Source organism: Aphelocoma coerulescens, chromosome 12, assembly GCF_041296385.1.
Source record: "Aphelocoma coerulescens isolate FSJ_1873_10779 chromosome 12, UR_Acoe_1.0, whole genome shotgun sequence".
NCBI lineage: Eukaryota > Metazoa > Chordata > Aves > Passeriformes > Corvidae > Aphelocoma > Aphelocoma coerulescens.
The window spans coordinates 2,178,561-2,196,992 of NC_091026.1; the positions used below are offsets into that span (position 1 = coordinate 2,178,561).

The 18,432-nt window shown below is 43.3% G+C and overlaps 1 protein-coding gene across 1 annotated transcript in view; it reads right to left on the minus strand.

The window, feature by feature from the left end:
* SYN2 (synapsin II) overlaps positions 1-18,432 on the minus strand; it is a 153,639-nt gene that overhangs the window by 74,845 nt on the left and 60,362 nt on the right. Inside the window, exons 4-5 of the mRNA XM_069027771.1 lie at positions 16,470-16,626; positions 2,831-2,920 (exon numbers count right to left, since the gene is read on the minus strand). Of these exons, the coding sequence (XP_068883872.1) occupies positions 2,831-2,920; positions 16,470-16,626 (247 nt within the window). The remainder of the gene's footprint in view (positions 1-2,830; positions 2,921-16,469; positions 16,627-18,432) is intronic.

Here is an 18,432-nt window from a genome sequence, read left to right on the forward strand (position 1 = left end):
CTAAATCAAACCTATATATATGTGCTGCCAAATGTAAAGCCCAGCTTGCTTTCTGCTTTATTCAAGACGAACCAAAGATTTCCTAACACTAATAATTTGGACCATAGACTTACATAAATGCAACAAAAAGAATAAAAAAGCTACATTTCTTCCAAAAAAGAATTGATATTGCAGTGACAATACTGGCAGAGCTCTTTACTGGCAGTGCTGTGCATTTGTATTACTAATGTTCAGAAAGATTCGGAGCCAGGCCTTATTTCCTCGTGTCAGATCAAACCAACTCCTAGAGAATCCCACAGAGCTCAATAACCCCTAAGGTTGATATTCAATGGTTAATATTCAGTACCAGTCCTGCAGCATTTGTCTCCAAATCCATTTTGAGGGGATGGTGCCTTTTGGGGAACACTCTGCAGCAGATATTTTCTGCTTTTCAACTCACCAGAGCTCTGTTTCTATTTCAGTTTTACACGAACCAGACCTTAAACTCAACTCACCCAGCCCAGGTTGCCTTCTCTGTGCACCTTGCACAAATAAAGGCTTTCTCTGATATTTATGGGCAGACTGTAATACAAATTGCATGCCACAATTAGTTTTAAAAACATTTTCTATTTGTCCTGCCATAAAATATCCCACATGAGGTGTTTCACAATTAGTGTCTGTCTACTTTGATTTCTGGCCAAGCATAAATCTGCCCAAACTTCCCACAATGGATGGTACAAAAGTTAATTTTTTCCCTCATATCAATAAATGTGGCAAGAAAAGCTTTACAAAAACCCCTCTCAGAATGAGATTTTATTGTCCTTGAGGAAGATTCTGAAAAGGCTCGACTGCAGCGTGGCATTCTGAATATGTTATTTTCCTATCAGGAGTTTTTCTGTAGTGGCAGTGATATATTATCAATAGCAGGTTATTTTAACACCATTTTCTTTTTACTTCTTGAAACTGTGCATGCATTACATGAGAGGGTAGAGCAGAAATGCAGCCTGGCACAATGTTTGATTTTAAGTTGGAAATGACTCACATGACTTTTGATAAGAGTAGAAAGAAAAGAAGAGTGAAGGGAGATTGTATGGGTGAACAGGGGAGAAAAAAAACCACCTGGAATATTGCTGGTGTTTCCTCAGCGTTCCAGTGAAGGTTTAATTAAATTGTTCAGCAATTATGTTGAAAAAGCCGTGTTGTTTTGGCCACGGCAGAGAACAGAAGAGGCGGGAATGCAGTGAAATAAAGGGAACTAATTACTGAGGGAAAGGCTGTAGATATGACTCAACCAGCACTGAGTTCAAAAGCCTCCCAGCGTTCTGTGTCATCAGTCTGGGATGAATATTTCTGTTTCAAAAAGTGTTTCATTAAAGCAGCTCCATTTTTACACAAAATAGTGGCATCTTTGTTTATTTACCTTTTATTGCCCAAAGCCTTGGCACAAACGCTCAGCAGAGGGTGGAAGGAGCACCTCTGGCACGCACAGCTGGCCCTCAGCTCCCAGAGATCTGGGGCTTTCTCCCTCTCCCCACGTCCCCCCTGAGCTGGTTTGCACTGGAGGGTGGGGACAGCTCCAGGTTCCCATTTGAAGAATAAAAAGGGAAGGAGCAAAGGCAAGAGGAACTCCAAAAAAATGTTTTAAACTGCCAATTAGTGGCCAAATTCTGCATCAACAAATGCAAATGAGGCCAGCTGTTGATAAAGTGTTGAAAACCCAGAACAAAACAAAATGATATGGTATCAGTGCAGCATCAGAAGACTCTGATTTCCAGATCATCTTACAACCCACTCTAGGAATTCAAACAAAATGTTATCTCGTACCACATTGCCTGATTATTTCCCAAGCCACCAAGTTCCAAATACCTTCATCAGAAGGAATAAAACCAAACAAATGAGTGTCATCACAGGCAGCTACTGCAGCAGTTCTGAGCGGCAATGCAGCACCCAAACATATTCATTTTCTCTAGATTAACATTCATTACCATAGAAATATGTGAAAAAAAATTACATGACTGTGGAGAAAAACACTCAGAAGTTCAAACAAAAGAGAAATAACTTATTAGTTCAGACTTTGACGAGCAATGTAGAGGAATGAAGGCAGGGAAAACCACTCACACAGTTGCTGACCTCAGAAAAATATGCCATATAAACTTACAAGTCTGACACATTAGTTCTTGCCCCAAAATGATATGTTCTTTGTTTCTGTGTACTGCAGTTTAGCAATGCACCCCAAAGACCTGCTTTTTCAATAAATCATAGCCAGTCTCAAGTTGGAAGGATCCCATAAGGGTCATCATGTCCCACTCCCTGCTCCTCACTGCTGCCTAAAACTAAACCATACCCTAAAAGCATCACCCAGCTGCTCCTTGGACTCTGACCAAGGCTCATCTGTGGTACTTTTATGTCTGTAAAGCACTGGGAATCAGTGTTAGCTCAGCTACCTGAAGATCACCAGTCACAACCACCCTGATTCTGGCTGAGTTCAGAGCTCTGCAGTGACCAGTGCATCATCTCCAAAGACAGCAAACACTCTGAACACACCAGGAAGGACTGGGGGCAAAACAAACCATGAAGGTGACTCTTGCACTTTAATAGCTGTTCAGTGTCCTTGTAACCATTTAATCTCTCTGAGATCTGAATTCGGGCAGCTGAAAAAGGACCACCTTCCCATCTGAGCACCCTCCAGCTCACCATCACAGTGCTTTCAAGTGGTCACCCAGTCCCACCTCTCCAAAAGCTGCCAAAATGGCTTTTGGAATAGACAGTAAATGGGGAAAAAGGAATTGTTTGTGACAGTCCCTGTTTTACAGGCACAGAAAGCAGATTTAGCACTGCTGTTTGCACCTACCATCTCCTTGTGATTTGGGTAGAACGTCTGCTCAATTAGAGGGAACTTCTCTGGGCCCAAAGTTTTGTAGACAGACACCAGCTGGGCAAACTGCAAAACAAAGCAGAACAAAACAGAAAGCTTAGGAGAGGAACCTCATCGTGCCCACATGAGCTCATACTGAAATTTTGCTTCTTCTCTTGGGTGTTTCATAAACTCAGAGGATCCAAGGGCACAGCCCACACAGCCTCTCTCCTCCTCCTCACACACCTTTTTAATCCACCCAAGCTGTGGCTTCATGTAAAGATCAACACAGAAAAACACCTTGCAAAGTTAATCCCCCACAGGTAGAGAAAATGAAATACAGGGGAATACTGGATTTCAGATATCTCGTTGTCTGTATGTTTTAAGATGATTCTGTGATAGTAAAATCATCATAATTTCACCTTTTCTATCATCTTGAACCTAAAGGCCAGGCATTTATCATTCATTTAGTGGCTGCCACCTCCCTGACATTGATTTTGCAGTGTTGGCAAAGAGATAAAAGCAACTGTGCCATGTTAACAGGTCGGGTGAGAAACAAACTGGAGAAGTTTCATCTCCCAGGCTGCAGCCACGGGCCATTCCCACATGGCCATCCCTGCACCACCACCAAGGGTGGGGATGATTTCAACTGCTCCATGTTATACCATTTCTATTCATGTTTTTTATATAATATGCTGATAGTCTATCAATGCTCCTGCCTACCTGCACTCTGGACTGCAGCAGCTTTACGCTGAACAACATTTACGTGCAGAACAAGAGAATTCTTTATTAAATAGAGATGGGTTTGGGGCTGTTCTTTCTCTTTACTGAGCAGATAAACTCTCCTCTGGTAACAGTTGGAAAACTAAATCACTCCTGAGCCTGGGCTGAGGTTTCCAGGGAGCAGGAGGGCTCTGGCAGCCAAAGCCCACTGTTCCAGGACTCCAAAGCTCTGGCTCGGCCGTGCCTGTGATGTGTTCAATTGTCGTGATGCCAACACGGGACATAAACAACTCAGCACAACACTTTGAATAGTGGGATTTGCTGGTTGCAAACAGCACAAAAAGCACAGAACAATAGAACTCTGTCCATAATGCAGATAAAATACTTACTCTGAGAAGAGGCTCAGGGGGCAGGGAGAGCAAAAACTGTTTAAAGGGGAAAAAACCCATGAAAGCTTTGCTTGCATTTCCAGCTGGCAGAGAGGACTTGTTTAATTTAGTGGTGTTTACTTAGGTTTGGTAAAATACATCTTTAAATTTGGAAGGCCAGTGGAAAATACCTTAATGATGAGCAGTCTTCACCAAAAGCCTAAGAAATTGTAGTTGGGTTGTGTGCTGTGCAAATCAGGCCTCAAGGAAAGGAAATATTATCACAGCTACCAAAATAAGGTGGTTTGGGAATAGGATTCCTGACAACTTACTCGTTATTTCTGTTCTGATCCAAGAGCCAAATTCCAAATTCCACAAGAAAATACTTACTATTAAATGCACGATTCTTGCCAAATAATTGTTGGGTTAAAATAAATCTATTCACCTATCTTTAAGTAAAAGCCTCCAATGGAAAAAAAAAAAAAAAAATCATATGATTGTATTTCCTGTGATTCTTTCCTTACTTTCTTTTCCGTTTTCACTGAAAGGGAGCAGAAGACAGTAAGAAACTGGCATTTTTTGTAGGGATTGTGGTGTTGATGCAAGAGGTAAGAAAGATGTAATTCAGATTAACTACTAGCAAATGCTTGTTTAATTAAAATAAAATAGTATCAGCCACAGATAACATGTGTATCATTCCAAAGTACCCTCTAATCCAGTAATGAAGCTAGGAGATAGCAGGTGGGAAAAGGAGGTAGGTTTCCATTTGTGAGGCAAAGGAGAGAAATCTCTCAAACTCCCACAGATGGGGGAATGATTTATCCTTTACCCTGCTGAGATGCTGCCTCACCTCCGTGTCTACAGTCTGGGAATCCCTTGTCAATCATTTCTCCCCCAAAGAGCAACCTGATAAATTCAGCCCCAACTCTTATAAAATTACAGCATTCTAATTGTACATCCATAAACTGCCATAAATATTTGTTATTTACCCTGATTGCTACTTTATAAATTGCTATTTATAAAGAGGAATTTAATTTACGTTTTAATGACCTTCTATCATTTTTTCAGGTGGGATCTGGATTATATATTTTTATATTGTCCCTTTCAGCAGCTGAAGCAAATGAACACCAGTCCTGGGCAGGAGCACCATCTTTTTAGATGATAAAGTACTGAATTATCTAATCCAATTCTCAGCGTTTACAGACATGGGATGTTCATGAAATAGAAAGTACTAATAGAGCCTAATACTAATAAGTATTTTATATGGATATCAAATCCCATGATCATCTAAAAACCCCTCAACTCATAGAGCTCAGTATTTCAGCAGAAGCTTCTTTACATCTTAAGAAAAATCAAAGGAAGTGGAAAAAGGTTCTTAGTTTAGCAAGCTGAATTTACTTCTCATTTTCCAATTATGCATCTTATTTTCAGCTCAGAGAGGGATATCCTCAGGTTTGTGTGTTTACAGTTTGCAGATTATTATTTTAAGAGGAAAATCGTTGGGTTTTGTAGCATTCATTGCAATGTCAGCTCTTTTCTAGGCAGGATAAAATGCTTCCACACCCAGCCTATGGATTGTTCCTCCATACCAGAACAGGACAGTGACTGCTGTGCTTTTCCTCCTCTCCAACAAGGTGTGACACAGAGAATAAATATTTAGTCAAAAAGGAACTTATGCCCCTTGATTTCATACCAAATCATTCTGGGGTTTCCTCACGCCAAGACTGGAACTCTAAATTTGACTGCACAGATTTTGCTGTAACCAAGCAGGAGTTACCAAAAATCCCTTTGCTATCTTCATAAAGAGTTAGATAATTACTTTGCTTATCACTCTCGAGGAGTTAAAGTGTGCTTAATTACATTCATGCCATCTCTGAGAGGCTCGGATTTGTTCCTAAACAAACCACACCAACTTCTCCCTCGAAGATAATCAGATATGATATTTAAAACTAATGACTGCAGATGGTGCTATCCTTAATTCTGGAAAGCTGCTAATCCCTCTTGACAGGCTGGAGGATTTGTAGCACTGCCCATTCCACAGGGGAATTTCCTGGTGTGGTGAGTAGGATTTTAACTCAAGGAACTGCATCCTGTTTTGCTGTTCCCTGTTCAGGCAGGACCCCTGGGCTGTGGACTTTACTGAACCCTCTCTGTCAGAGTTTTCCCTTTTTTGAGGGTTTATTACCTGTTCTCTTTACAAGCTGAGGTTTGCTCCTGCTGGCAGTAGGAGAATTCCAACTGCTCATCTAGTGCTTCATGGGAACAACTAAAACAACCCCTAAATTCTCTGGATAGTCTTTTACACCCACCCAGAGGAGCTGGCGTTCTCTAGGAGCAGAGAAATGGGAAAACTTGGATGGGTGAACACTTCTTGAATCTGTCTGTCATAAAAAACATCACTTTTAGCTGAGATTTAACTTATCTCTGGCTGCTCTGAGGTGTGGGCTCATCTTAAGGGTGAAGAAATTCCATGAAATGCCAGTTTACCTCTGGATGTCCAGCTATAAACCTGCCTCCTCCCAAATGCATTAATGGGTATCGGAACTTGTGGCTGCAATTCCTGAAGTAAAATTTTCTACGTTTCTAATGTGATCTCAGCATTCACCAGGGATGGGGTCTCTGCAATGGGATTTTCCCTTTCAATACACATTGGGAAAATCCCTTTGCCCTACAGTGACCTGCACAGGGCCCCTGAAGGCTCTGCAGGTTTGTGAAGCTGAAACAGGAGTTGATCCTGCTACAGCTCTGTTATAGGGAGTTAACAAAGAAAATGACACATTGACTGCTTCATCCCCTCCAGATGGCACCAGGAAAAATGTCCTGAAGTCCATTTTTAGGCTGAAATGTCTCTTTTCAGGCTGTAATGTCCATTGCCAGGCTGAGGCTCAGAAATGTGGCTGGTCATGCCGTGAAGGCTGGATGACCTTGTGAGAGTAAGAGATGTTCAAAAGCACAAACATAACAGGGGTCCTTGCAGGCCAACAAATTGAGACACAAACATTCGAGATCCTTCAGAGGGAGAAGGAAGGAGGCAGCTGTGTGGAAGGGGCTGGAAGGATACATTTGACACAGGGACTCTGTGGGAGTCAATTAACTTTGGCCAAGATTTTTTACTAGATCTGCATTTTAAACATGGTGCCTGTAGTGTATTTTCATATTACATTACTGTATTTTTAATATTATTATTAGCTGGGAAGCATCTGCATGACCCTTTTTGTGCTCTCCATGTGCTTCTCTGTTGAAATTGGTCAGCATTTCTTCTCTTGCCCTTTAGCAAACACTGAAGACTTTTCCAGAAGGCTGACTTCACACACATTTGATTTGCTCCTTGATACCTCCATGCCTTCAGCTCCCTCCTCGCCCTCTGGGGTTCTTGCTGCACCTCCTGACATGGAGCTGCTCAGCCCCTGTGGGTTGTGCTGACCCTTCCCAGAGGGATTTGGGCTGTCTGCTCCAGCTATCCAGAATTTCCAAGGGCATTTCTTGGCTCCTGCCCCTCCCCTGCACCATGAGAACTGCAACCTGAGAGGCACAGCTCTGCTGCTGCTAATCACTGCTGTAATTAACTGCTGGAATATTTTCACATTAGAATCACAGATGATGAGATACAAACCATTAAGAGCTTCTACAGGATGCAAAAAAAAAAAAAAAAAAAAAAAGCCTTAAATAAAAACCTCATGGCCTTGGAAGAACTGCATGAACTGGCTTACAAATTACCAGAGTGCATCCATGAGAGAAAAAAGAAAAGTTTTCTACAACAGTTGGAAAAACAGGACTAAAAAAAATCCCAAAGAACCAGAAAAGGGTCACAGTCAGAGACACAAAAACATCTCCTGGCTTGCAGGGTTGGGCAAGAAGGCATCTGGCAAGGAGAGACACCTTGGCTGGTGGAAGAGGCACTGACAAATTGTGTAAACAGTGAGGAAAGCGAGATTTAAGGAGGACATGTGGATTAAAATGAAGGAAAACAGCCTATGGTCATAGAAGGGTAGAACACAGATCAAGACATGCCTGGTACTAAAGAATTAGCAAAAGGTAATACCATGAGGCCTAGGTCGAGAGGCCCTCTGGAGCTCTTTGTTTCAGAATGAAAAGTTACAGAAGGAAAAAAGAAGTTTATGGAAGTGAGAGGCTCTGGGGACTCCTTCCTGGGTGCTCTTCCAGCAGTGAGAAAATGCACTTTATTCCACTGCTCTGGGAACAGGGAGTTCAGTGTTCTGACCAGGGAAACATTGGTGCTCTTGTTTATTTTGATGGGACTTGGCCTTGTGCTTAAGCACTTCTCAGAAGGGTTTGGGGCTCACTGCAACAGAAGGAGACTTCCTTGTTTGTGGGGTTTTTTAGAGATGAGGTCCAGTTCAAATAGGAGGTTTCCATAAAAATACTGAGTTCAACGAAGCTTGTGGAGGAAGAAATCAGTGGAGGATTTCCAGGGTGGATTTCTGAGGTGGATTTCCAGTGTGGGTTTCCAGGCTGGGTTTCCAGGGTGGGATTCCAGGGTGGGTTTCCAGGCTGGGTTTCCAGGGTGGATTTCCATGGTGGGTTTCCAGGGTGGATTTCCAGGGTGGATTTCCATGGTGGGATTCCAGGGTGGGATTCCAGGGTGGGTTTCCAGGGTGTATTTCCAGGGTGGGTTTCCAGGGTGGATTTCCAGGGTGGATTTCCAGGGTGGGTTTCCAGGGTGGATTTCCAGGGTGCAATGCCATTCCTCAGACACCACCAGCCATCCTCTGCTGGGCCCAGCACGGAATGCCAGAGGACTCCTCGGGGTGGCTGATACCCAACATACCCCAAAAAGAAACCAGGACAAGCACACCTTGCATCCACCTCAGAGGGAGCAGGAGCTAAGGACAGAAGTGGAACAGCCAGGAATGTCAGAGGGCAATGGCAGCGCTGGTGGGAGCTGTGGAGATAATGTGGGGGAACTGCACTGGAGGAGAGGGAGAGGATGGAGTGGGGATTGCCCTGGTGCGACCATCACAGCAGGAAGGATTTTCCTGGATGGGTGAGAGATTCCAAGTCAGGAAGGGGAGTCTCACCCCCCCTGATTCTCCTCAGCTCTGAGCTGCCACAGCCACACACCAAAGAAGCAGATATAGCCTAGATTTTATCTGAAAAAATGATTTTCTAAGATAATTTAATAGGGAATATAACACACAGGTTTCCTTTTTAATTACATATTAAGATTGCACAAGAAATCAAACTTAATTTCCATAATCTGGCCTCCAGCTATGGACATTTGCCTTAACCAAGCTCAAAAGGGTTTCTCTACTGTAACAGGACCAGCAGACAATACAAAGGACGAGCCACAGCTTTACAGTCCTGTTTTGAATATTAACTTTACAGCCTCTATTTGAATAGAGTTTCTTTCACTAGAAGGTAAGAAACAGTTAAAAGTCTGTTTGAATTTTCTGCCACTAGAAATATTCAGTGCAGTGAAAGTCTGTAATGGATGTCAAGAGCTCCCACTGCTGCTTTTTAGTGTAGAGGAGAACAGGGCAAAGTGGCAACAACCCACCACAAAATTCAGGAATGCAGTCAAAAAATCTGAGTCTGCTTTTGCATTAAATTGTCCTGATGGCCATAAATGCTGGTAAAGCAAAATATTCACATACTCAGTTTATATATAAAGTACTTTAGAGTGCAAGCAAGGATTGATAAATACAGACCTGAAAGAATAAATGGCTGTATGGAACAGAAAAATCATCACCTCACTGAGATTTATTTATTATTTAAGGATCTCTGCTTTTTTTTTTTTCTTCTTTTTACAGGAATTTCAAGTGAGCTTACTTAATTTAGGAAAGCAAAATCAGTAAGGAAGGCTGGAATATTCCCTTCCTATTCCAAGACTAGATTAAACTAAACCAGCTCTATAAAGAGGTGCAAAGAACAAACACACTACTAGGTTTCATGTATTTAGATTTCTGGTTATGCATTTAAACTTATAATTATGAATTTTGCTCCAGTTCAGTGTTCAAACCTCGTATTAAATTGGCTTTTGACCAAAAAGCTTACAATGTTTTCACTCTCCTTCTGACACAGTCTTGTGAATTCACTTTCAGCTCTTGCACTTCAAATCCATCAACGTGCTTTGCTTTACCTGGCAGACTGGGCAAAGAGGCCAAAACCCTCCCTGGCTGACAGAGCATTAAACTGCAGGTTGTTTATTCCTAAGAAAGCTCTGCTCAGAGGAAAAGCACCTGTTTGTTTGTTCTCTGGCTGCCCTGGAGGTACACAGACCTCTGCTTTCACTTGAAATCTGTAAAGCCAACACCCTTCTGTAAATCCAATGCCCTTCCTAGGAATAAAGGGCACTAAACTGGCCACTGATGCAAATATTTGCTGTCAGGCACATGGAATTTGATACAGAGATTGCCACACATCATCACATGTGGCTGCTCAAGCCCTGCCACCCAGGTCCTGGTGTCCAGTGCCTCAGGAAGCAACTCTGCCCTGCTTGGGAGAGAAGGCAGCCCCTGGTCCAGTCCTGGGGGCAGGGAAAGGAACTTCAGCAACTTCCTGAAGTGAAAGGGCAGGAAAAGGCCACTGCACACCTCTGGCTGCCCTGCCTGTACCTGCCAGTGAGATCCATCTTGCCAGAGTGGTTGAAACAAGAAAGTTCAGTGCTGGCTCCAGGTCTGATCAAATGAAATACATAAAACTGACTAAAATACATCTCAGTGTTTCTAACATTTATCATGATGGCAGACTGGAGTGTGAGCATCCCTAAATGTCTTCCCTATCTGAGCCGAAACCAGATTGCAGGTAAGCATTCTCCAGCCTTGACCTTTAAAAAGATCCCCTCTGGCACATAAAAGAGAGCCATAACCAGCCAAATTCTATCCCATTGCTCAGCATTATTGCACAAATCTGACTTTTGGTAACGAGCACAGGATTTTCTTATAGTGAAACAAACATTGAGAATTTCTTTCTTTGAACCCAACAGGCAATAGCACTGAAAATCTCCCAGATTTACAGCAAGTAGCTTTTCAAAATGCTTCTCTTCTTGCACACATTCATTCTGTTTGTTTTTCACTCTCCAGAAAATGCTTTGACACAAAATTGAATCTCCTCTGCGTGGTTGTGTCTCCCATTAGCATAGCTTCAATAATTTGTGTCAACAGGAAGCTGGAAGGAGCAGAGCTCATCTCTTTTTTTCTGCTCCTCCCTGCAGAGTCCCGACAAATGTCCTGCCAGTGCCCCAATCTGTTGCTCAAGATTATTAAAGTATAACTGGGAGTGGAAAAAGCACAAGAGACCAACTTGGAGCAGCAACACATGGAGGAGAAAACAAGGTGGGGAAGAGCACTAGAACCCATCAAACAGCAAGAAAGGGCAGTTAAAACAGACCTTCCAAGAAAGCAAGGTAAAACCAGAGAAGTTAAATGTCCAGTTGGAGTAGAAAGATGAAGACAGATAAGTAGAAGAGCATCTGCAAAAAGAAATGCAAAGCAGAACACGGCACATGAAGTCACAGAATTGTGTAAGCTTGGCAAGAGGAGCAAAGTAAGGAAAATATCAACAAACTTGAAAAAAATATTTGGCTGTCTACTCCCGAAGTGTAGGAGAAGAAACAAACAACAACTGTAAGATTTACACAACTCCCAAGCCTGACAAAAGGAAGAGCCATACCCAGCCTTCCCTCAGAATGGCTGCGGGTGAGCAAGGAAAGAAGGTCTGGCATGACAAAGTGTCTGTGTCACTTCTCTAACATTTAAAAGCCCTAATAAAAATAAATTCCTGCAATGGAGCAGAGTGTGACATCTGAAGATGTTTCAGCACAAGATGGGTTCCCATCTGGAGCTCTGTGTGAAAAACACCAGGACCTTTCAGCTTTCTTCACATACCCACAGGTGTCTCTGCCAGCTTTGGCCCAGAAAACCCTTCCTCGCTGGTTCCTCTGTTCCCACATCCCTGGAGTGAGGGAGCAGAGTGTCCCTGTGCCAGCACTGCCCTTTGCTTGGGGCCAAGCTGCTCAGCACCAGCTCCCATCCCTGCAGAGCCAGCTCAGCTGCCTCTCCACAGCCTGGGACAGCTCTGCCTGAGCTCGGCACATGTGGGCGTCCCAAATCCCTCTGGGATTCCCTCCCTCCGTGCTTCCAGCTAAATACAGACCCTTCACCACTCTGGCAACAGCTAAAGGGGGTCACAGTGCTCACAACTGAGGGTCATTATAGGTTGTGCTCCCTCCTTCTGCAGAGTGAATGTGTGATTAAGGCATCAGCAGATCTTTGAAGCCTCCAGACCAGCCCTGCAGCCTCCCAAGGCACACACACACACTCCCAGGAGAACAGATGTGCAGCCAGCTGCAGGGGCTGGGATGCTTTTCCTCTGCACTGAAGGAACCAGAACTGCACTTGTGGATAGGATTTTCTGAGGGTTTTCTTCCTCCTCAGTCATGTACAGCTGCTCTACACAAGTGCAGCAATTCTGGAGTCTCTGCTGAAATGTTTATCAGTGTCAGAAAGAACCTGGAAGTACCAATCCAGCCCCTGTAATGCCTGCAATTATCACATTAGAGTCAGGTTTAACTGAAATAAAACCCAACCCTATATTCTATCTGCAGCAGTCGTGGGCACTGAACCTTGCAGCCCCTGACAATGAAATCAGTTTGCCTGTTTGGTCACTCAACTCCACCTCCCTGCCTGACTCCACTTACCAGCAAGCTGCTGGACACAGTGAGGTGAGCAGAGAATAAACTGGGGTGTTCCAAAAAAGCTGTGCCCCTATCACCAATATTTGCAGCTGAAGCTAAAATCCAGCAGGGTTCAATTGAAGGAAACCCTTCAGCATGCAAGTTTCACATCAGTCATGACAAGCATGCAAAGGGATGCATGCAGGGCAGAAGAACTTTTCAAAAACTTCATCCCAGGACACTGGAAAATCATGTTATGTATTTTTTAAATACATGTTGTTTTGCTGGGGTTTTAAAAGTATTATTTCCCTAGTCTAAATAATGAGATTTTACCTAATGCTGCAAGCACTGTTATCATAATCACATTTTCCAGTTCCTTCTGGCCTCCACAATTACTTCTTCACTCACCTACATGGAACCACAGAATCATTTAGGTTGGGAAAGCCCTCTAGGATCACCAAGACCAGGCACTAACCATGAACTTCTAAGTCCACCACTCATCCTTGTCCTTAAGTTCCGCATCTATGTGGAACTTAAACCTTAAATCCCTCCAGGGACAATGACATCATGCATTATGAGAAAGTTTGCACACAAGCTCCCAAGCCTCAGTTAAGGGAATCCTCCCTTATTTCCTGAATGACATTTTCTAAAGGAAAACAGATAATTTAAATAATATCAAATATTAAGTTTGGAGAATTAATTGTGCTCTTTTTTTTTTCTCTTTACTTTTTCTTTTCATAAATGCTTTACAGCAGGATCCACACCCCATTAGACACGAGTAAAACTGTGAGGTGGATTGGGAATCCTACAAGGACAGTGGATGTTTTTGCCTCCCCTTAACTCAGTGTAGCTGTAAATTGAGCCAGGTAAAATTTAAAGTCTCCTTTTAGTGTGACATGTCATGCCCAAGACTATTCCTTTGCAGCACGACCCTGCCCTGAAACATTCTAATGTTTTAATAATAAATCTTCAACGAGGGCATGAACCTTAAAACGGTCCCTCCTCAGCTCTGCATGAGCTCAGCAATAAAGAACTTAGTCTTTATTTATAAAACTCATGCTTTCCCCCCAGCTTTCTGACACTCTCACTAGCATTTAAGTGAAACCCATCCCGAGCCAGGGCCATGAATTTTCCATGAGCTAAGTGCTAAGTGTTATCACAGAAGTGAAATAACCCGAGCCCTGTAACAACCCCAAGCCCTGAACATGTTTCAGTACACAAACATCTCACCACACACACTCATTCCAACATTTTCTTCCCCCTGGTTGCTCGCAGCCCAGCTCCTCACAGTGCTCTGAACTTCTGCTGTGCATTTGGAGGAGCTGTGCATGCCCTGACACCAGAGAACATGAGGTTTAAGACCTGCTCTCAGTATGTTCCTGGCAGTCGTCCCACCACACCCCACCTTTCAGTAATACACCTCAGATCAAATACACATTTGTTCACTGTCTATTGGCAAAGGCACAGAAAGCCAAAGTACAAAAAGATCTTTCCTGGAAAATCAAGGGCAGGTGCTGCAGTTTGTGGCACAGAGGGTGAATCTGCCCCCCGAGCTGAAAAGCAGTTGTACATCTGGAGCTGTGTGTTCCAAAAACACCCCACACCTGACACTGTGCAGAACAGTCATTTAAAACACAAAGATCTTGGATGTTGAGTTCCAACTCTCATTTTGTTTGAGAGCCCTTTTATAACGACTCTCACGTCCCCTACTTCCCCTCCTAGCAGTTCTATACTACTCCTAATTTTGCTCTGATGTAAGGAAGATTGATTGCCTGTGGGTAACTCAATAATTTCCCATCCTTTTAAGGCCCATTCCATTGCACACCCCCTTTTTCTTCCCCGCTGTTATCAAAGTTGTAATTCCCTTCTGCCACTCCAAATTTTACCTGCAGGAAAGTCAATCTATTTCTCATGAATTAGTAAAGGTTGTTACTCATGGCTTTATGTAGCGTTCTGCTTCCCAGTTTTCCATGGGGCTTTTGCACTTGCAATGTTTATAGAGAGAGCTTCCACACGAACATCAGGTCACTGGTGCTGACAAAGGGATTGTGCAGGAAGAAATCCCTGCCATGCTGTGAAGAGGGGGTGAATTGATGGGAAATCCCAGCATGTCCATGGCCATGTAGGAGCACAAACCCTTAATTTTAGCAGGCAGCAGCAGACTGAGGAGTGCATTCCCAGGCATCCACAACAATTTCAGCAGGGATTTCACCCAGGCAGGGAGCATGTGAGAGATTGATCCAACCAAACAAGGCAGACAATGGTATTGGCAAAACCAACAGTGCCTGGATTCTGCTGCAATATCTGACCAGCCATGAAGTTGGCTGAGTCTAAGGTTAATGGATTTTTACCCTCTGGGTATGGGCTGGAATGGCTTCACAGGATTCCAGAATATCCTGAGTTGGAACGGACCCACAAGGGCCATTGAAGTCCAGCTCCTGGCCCCACACAGGGCCATGAGTTCTTCCTCTGCTTTCCTTTCCTAAATCTGGTGAGGATTTCATGATGCTCTGGGATATACACAGTTGTCTCTACATCTCCAGCACCCCCAAGAACACAAGGCAGGATATCCCAGGTTAAGCAGCCAAACAAACCCCTAGGTTTGTACAGAAACTCTACCTGTGCTCACACTAAAAGCCCACACTCCTCATTAGGACCCACTAAAGGGCAGTGATAAAGACACAGATATGGATGTCTGTAAGGAGGAATTATTGCTTTACTTTTTATTGCATCATTATTGCATCTAAATGCTCCTGGCTTTGCTTCCCCCCCAGCTCTATTGCACCCAGTGAATTAAAGCACTGGGAAATGCCACACAGCTGGAAGATGTGATGCACTAAGATAATGAATTCACCAATGTACAGTATGTACTGAGAAGCTGCAAATGCTCTATCAATTATTTATTCCCCCCCTGCAGCAGTTTACTGCAGCATAAAAGGATAATAAAATCAGCTGCAAGATGTATATGCTAAAAAGTGCTGACAATTGTTTGGAGGGATTCTTATAGTGAGTATTAAAAAATAAACATCTTCAAGGCAATACAAAGTATTGTAGTAAAACTTCCCTGCAGTGGCAAAAATATTGACAACTGTTCTTTTCTTACTCAGAGGAAAAAGTGAAGCTTTGCCTATTTGTAAGAAGTGGGATTTTTAAAAGTTGTGTTAGCTTTTGGACAATGGAACTGTGGGAGCAATGACTGCTCTGTGGATCATCACCTTTTACAGCACCACATTTTAACTTGTTGTTGCTCATGTTTAGTTCTTTATGAACCAAAAGGATCACCAAATTCTACCTCCATTTCTACAAAGCATGTCAAGAAAAACTGCCTTGGCTTTTCCACTGAAGGTGGCAGAGACCAGCAGCTCTCCAGGGTACCTCACGGCTCAGGGGTAACTGAAAGGCCCAACTCCTACCCCAGAGGCACAGGATTATGAAAAGGGCTTTCAAATGAGGAAACGAGTCGCTTCAGATTTCCTTGCTAAAGCATAGCCCCAAAAATTTCACAGGAATGAGGAAAACACTGGCTAGAGCCTGTTCAAATTATGTTCAAAGCCACAAATATGAGAAATATTCTCAGCTTGCTTTTCCCAGACAAATTGTGAACACTCTTTCCTGACTTTGAGGAAGTGTGTTAGCAGTGGGGAGCCTTTCCGTTGGATGCCTCACTTGTTTCTCTATTTGTACTACAAAGATTTTTCCTCTCTGTCCCCACACTGGCTCTTTGAAAAAAAACCCCATTATTTAAATGTCTCAGTTTGGTTTTTAACCCTTCCACTATTTCACCTCTCGGCGAGGGAGGTTTGCAGTTTGATAACCAACGTTCGCGAAGGGGAACGGAACAGGCAATTAAAGAAAGGCTTTGCAGCAGCAGAATTCCCGGGCCCAGGAGATTTCCAGGTGCAGCACTCACCACCCAGGGCTTGTCACAGAAGTTGTAGATGCTCTCGAGGGAGTTGACGCTGGGGATGCCGGCGTACTGCATCCCGATGATCAGGTTACGGAAGTCCTCGTTCTCGGCCATGCTGTAGGAATGCTGCCGGACCAGCACGAAGTCAGGCCGGAATGACCTGCCAAGAAACAGACACAGTGCTGCTAATCCACGAGCAAACTGGTTCTCCTTCAACAGCAAAACGGGCAGGGGGGAAAACGTGGCTGGTGGGTGGGTAGGGAAGGGCTGGAAGAACATCCAAACCAAAGGGAAATGATAAAAGATGGAAAGAGCCTTGATGGCTTTGTGAAAATCTGCATCATCCTCCACCTGTTCAGCATCCCCTCAATAATGGGGCTCCATTAAGAGGAGAGAGAAATTATCATGGATTTCAGGTTGTTTTCCTGCTGAAAGATAAATCACATTAGAGTCTCTGGGTATGTCCTTAGTTTGTGTTCTCCAGCTTCTGAGCAGTGGCAAGCAAAGTTAAAGCAGGCAAAGGGCTCTGCCACAGACTTGGGCTTTTGGGGAACAATTTTGTTTCACAACTCTCGTCAGGCTGTTTTAAGGACAGTGAAAGATGAAGCAACCACACTGCTGGCAAAAGGAATCAGATCATAATGGAGAAAATCCCATTCTGAAACTGAACTTTTGATCAAGAGACTTGTCAAGATGAATTTCTGAACTTACAACTGCATTTCCCTGTTTTCTCTCTGGTATCTGATCAGCATTTCCCTTGCTGCTCTCTGTGGTTTCCTGCCTATCACCCTGCACCTTTGCCAACAATCTGACACCATCTTCACCTTACTCCAACCCTGACATTTTGTTACTGGAGAAGGTTATGGAAAACAGAAAACACAAAACAACGGGGCAGAGCCTCCAGAACAGGCCAATTCACTCCTAAATTTGACTGTTGAAAGAGTCTTTTCTGCATTCCAGTTTTATAGGGGAAAAAAAACCCTGACTAGCTTGAAGATTTCAAGCTCCTAAAAGAGGTATAACTGCAGGGTAAATTAAATTAGCGTAGTAAATTGGTGAAATTATTTACATGCCTTGAACAAATACAAGCTGTGTACTGGAGTGAGACACTCTGAAAATTGCAAATTGATTCGGAAGTCTCAGTCTGGTAGAACAAAAAACAAAACAATTAAAATCCATGGTAAAATTGTTTTAGGAGCTCTGAGATCCCAGCCTGGATGCAGAAGTCAAAGTAGATTAGCTGGATTCTTAAATTTCAAATCACAGAATCATAGAAGTGTTTGGGTTGGGAGGGAGCTTTTAAAGCTCATTTTCTTTTCTAGTGGAAGGCAGGGACACCTTCCACTGTCCCAGGTTGCTCCAAAACCCATCCAACACATCCTTGGACACTTCCAGGGAAGAGGCTGCCACAGCTTCTCTGGGCACCCTGTTTTACCACTGCCACTGTAAAAATTAAAAAAAAAAAAAACAACCCCAAACCTGCATGATTTGGCAAAAGCAACCTTATAGATTTGCTGTCAAGGGTCATTGAAATGGCCCTGAAGCTCAGTGAGCAAAACCTGTAAAGAGATCCTTTAAACAGGATTCCTGAAAAATATCCGCAGCACAGCTCGGAGATGTTGTGATCTGGGTTTCATGGGGATGCCAGGAGTTTGGAACATGGAAATCCAATTTACTGCTCCAGCAGGAATATAATACTTAGAGGACTAATGATGCCTTAATCAAAATTGCAGATCCCTCAGTGAAAGAGAGGCAGCTTTATCACTTAAAATAAGGGGGATAACACATCCCAGACAGCACTGTGGTTCCAAAGAAAAGACTAGAAAGTGTCCTTTCAGAAACCAATTTAATGAAACAGTTGGGGGATGGAGGGAATGTGCTTTTTAAAAATTGAAAATAAAGAAGTACTTTTTGCTTTGCAAAAGCCCCTCAAAGGATTCTGATACATTCACGTAATTGTTCTATT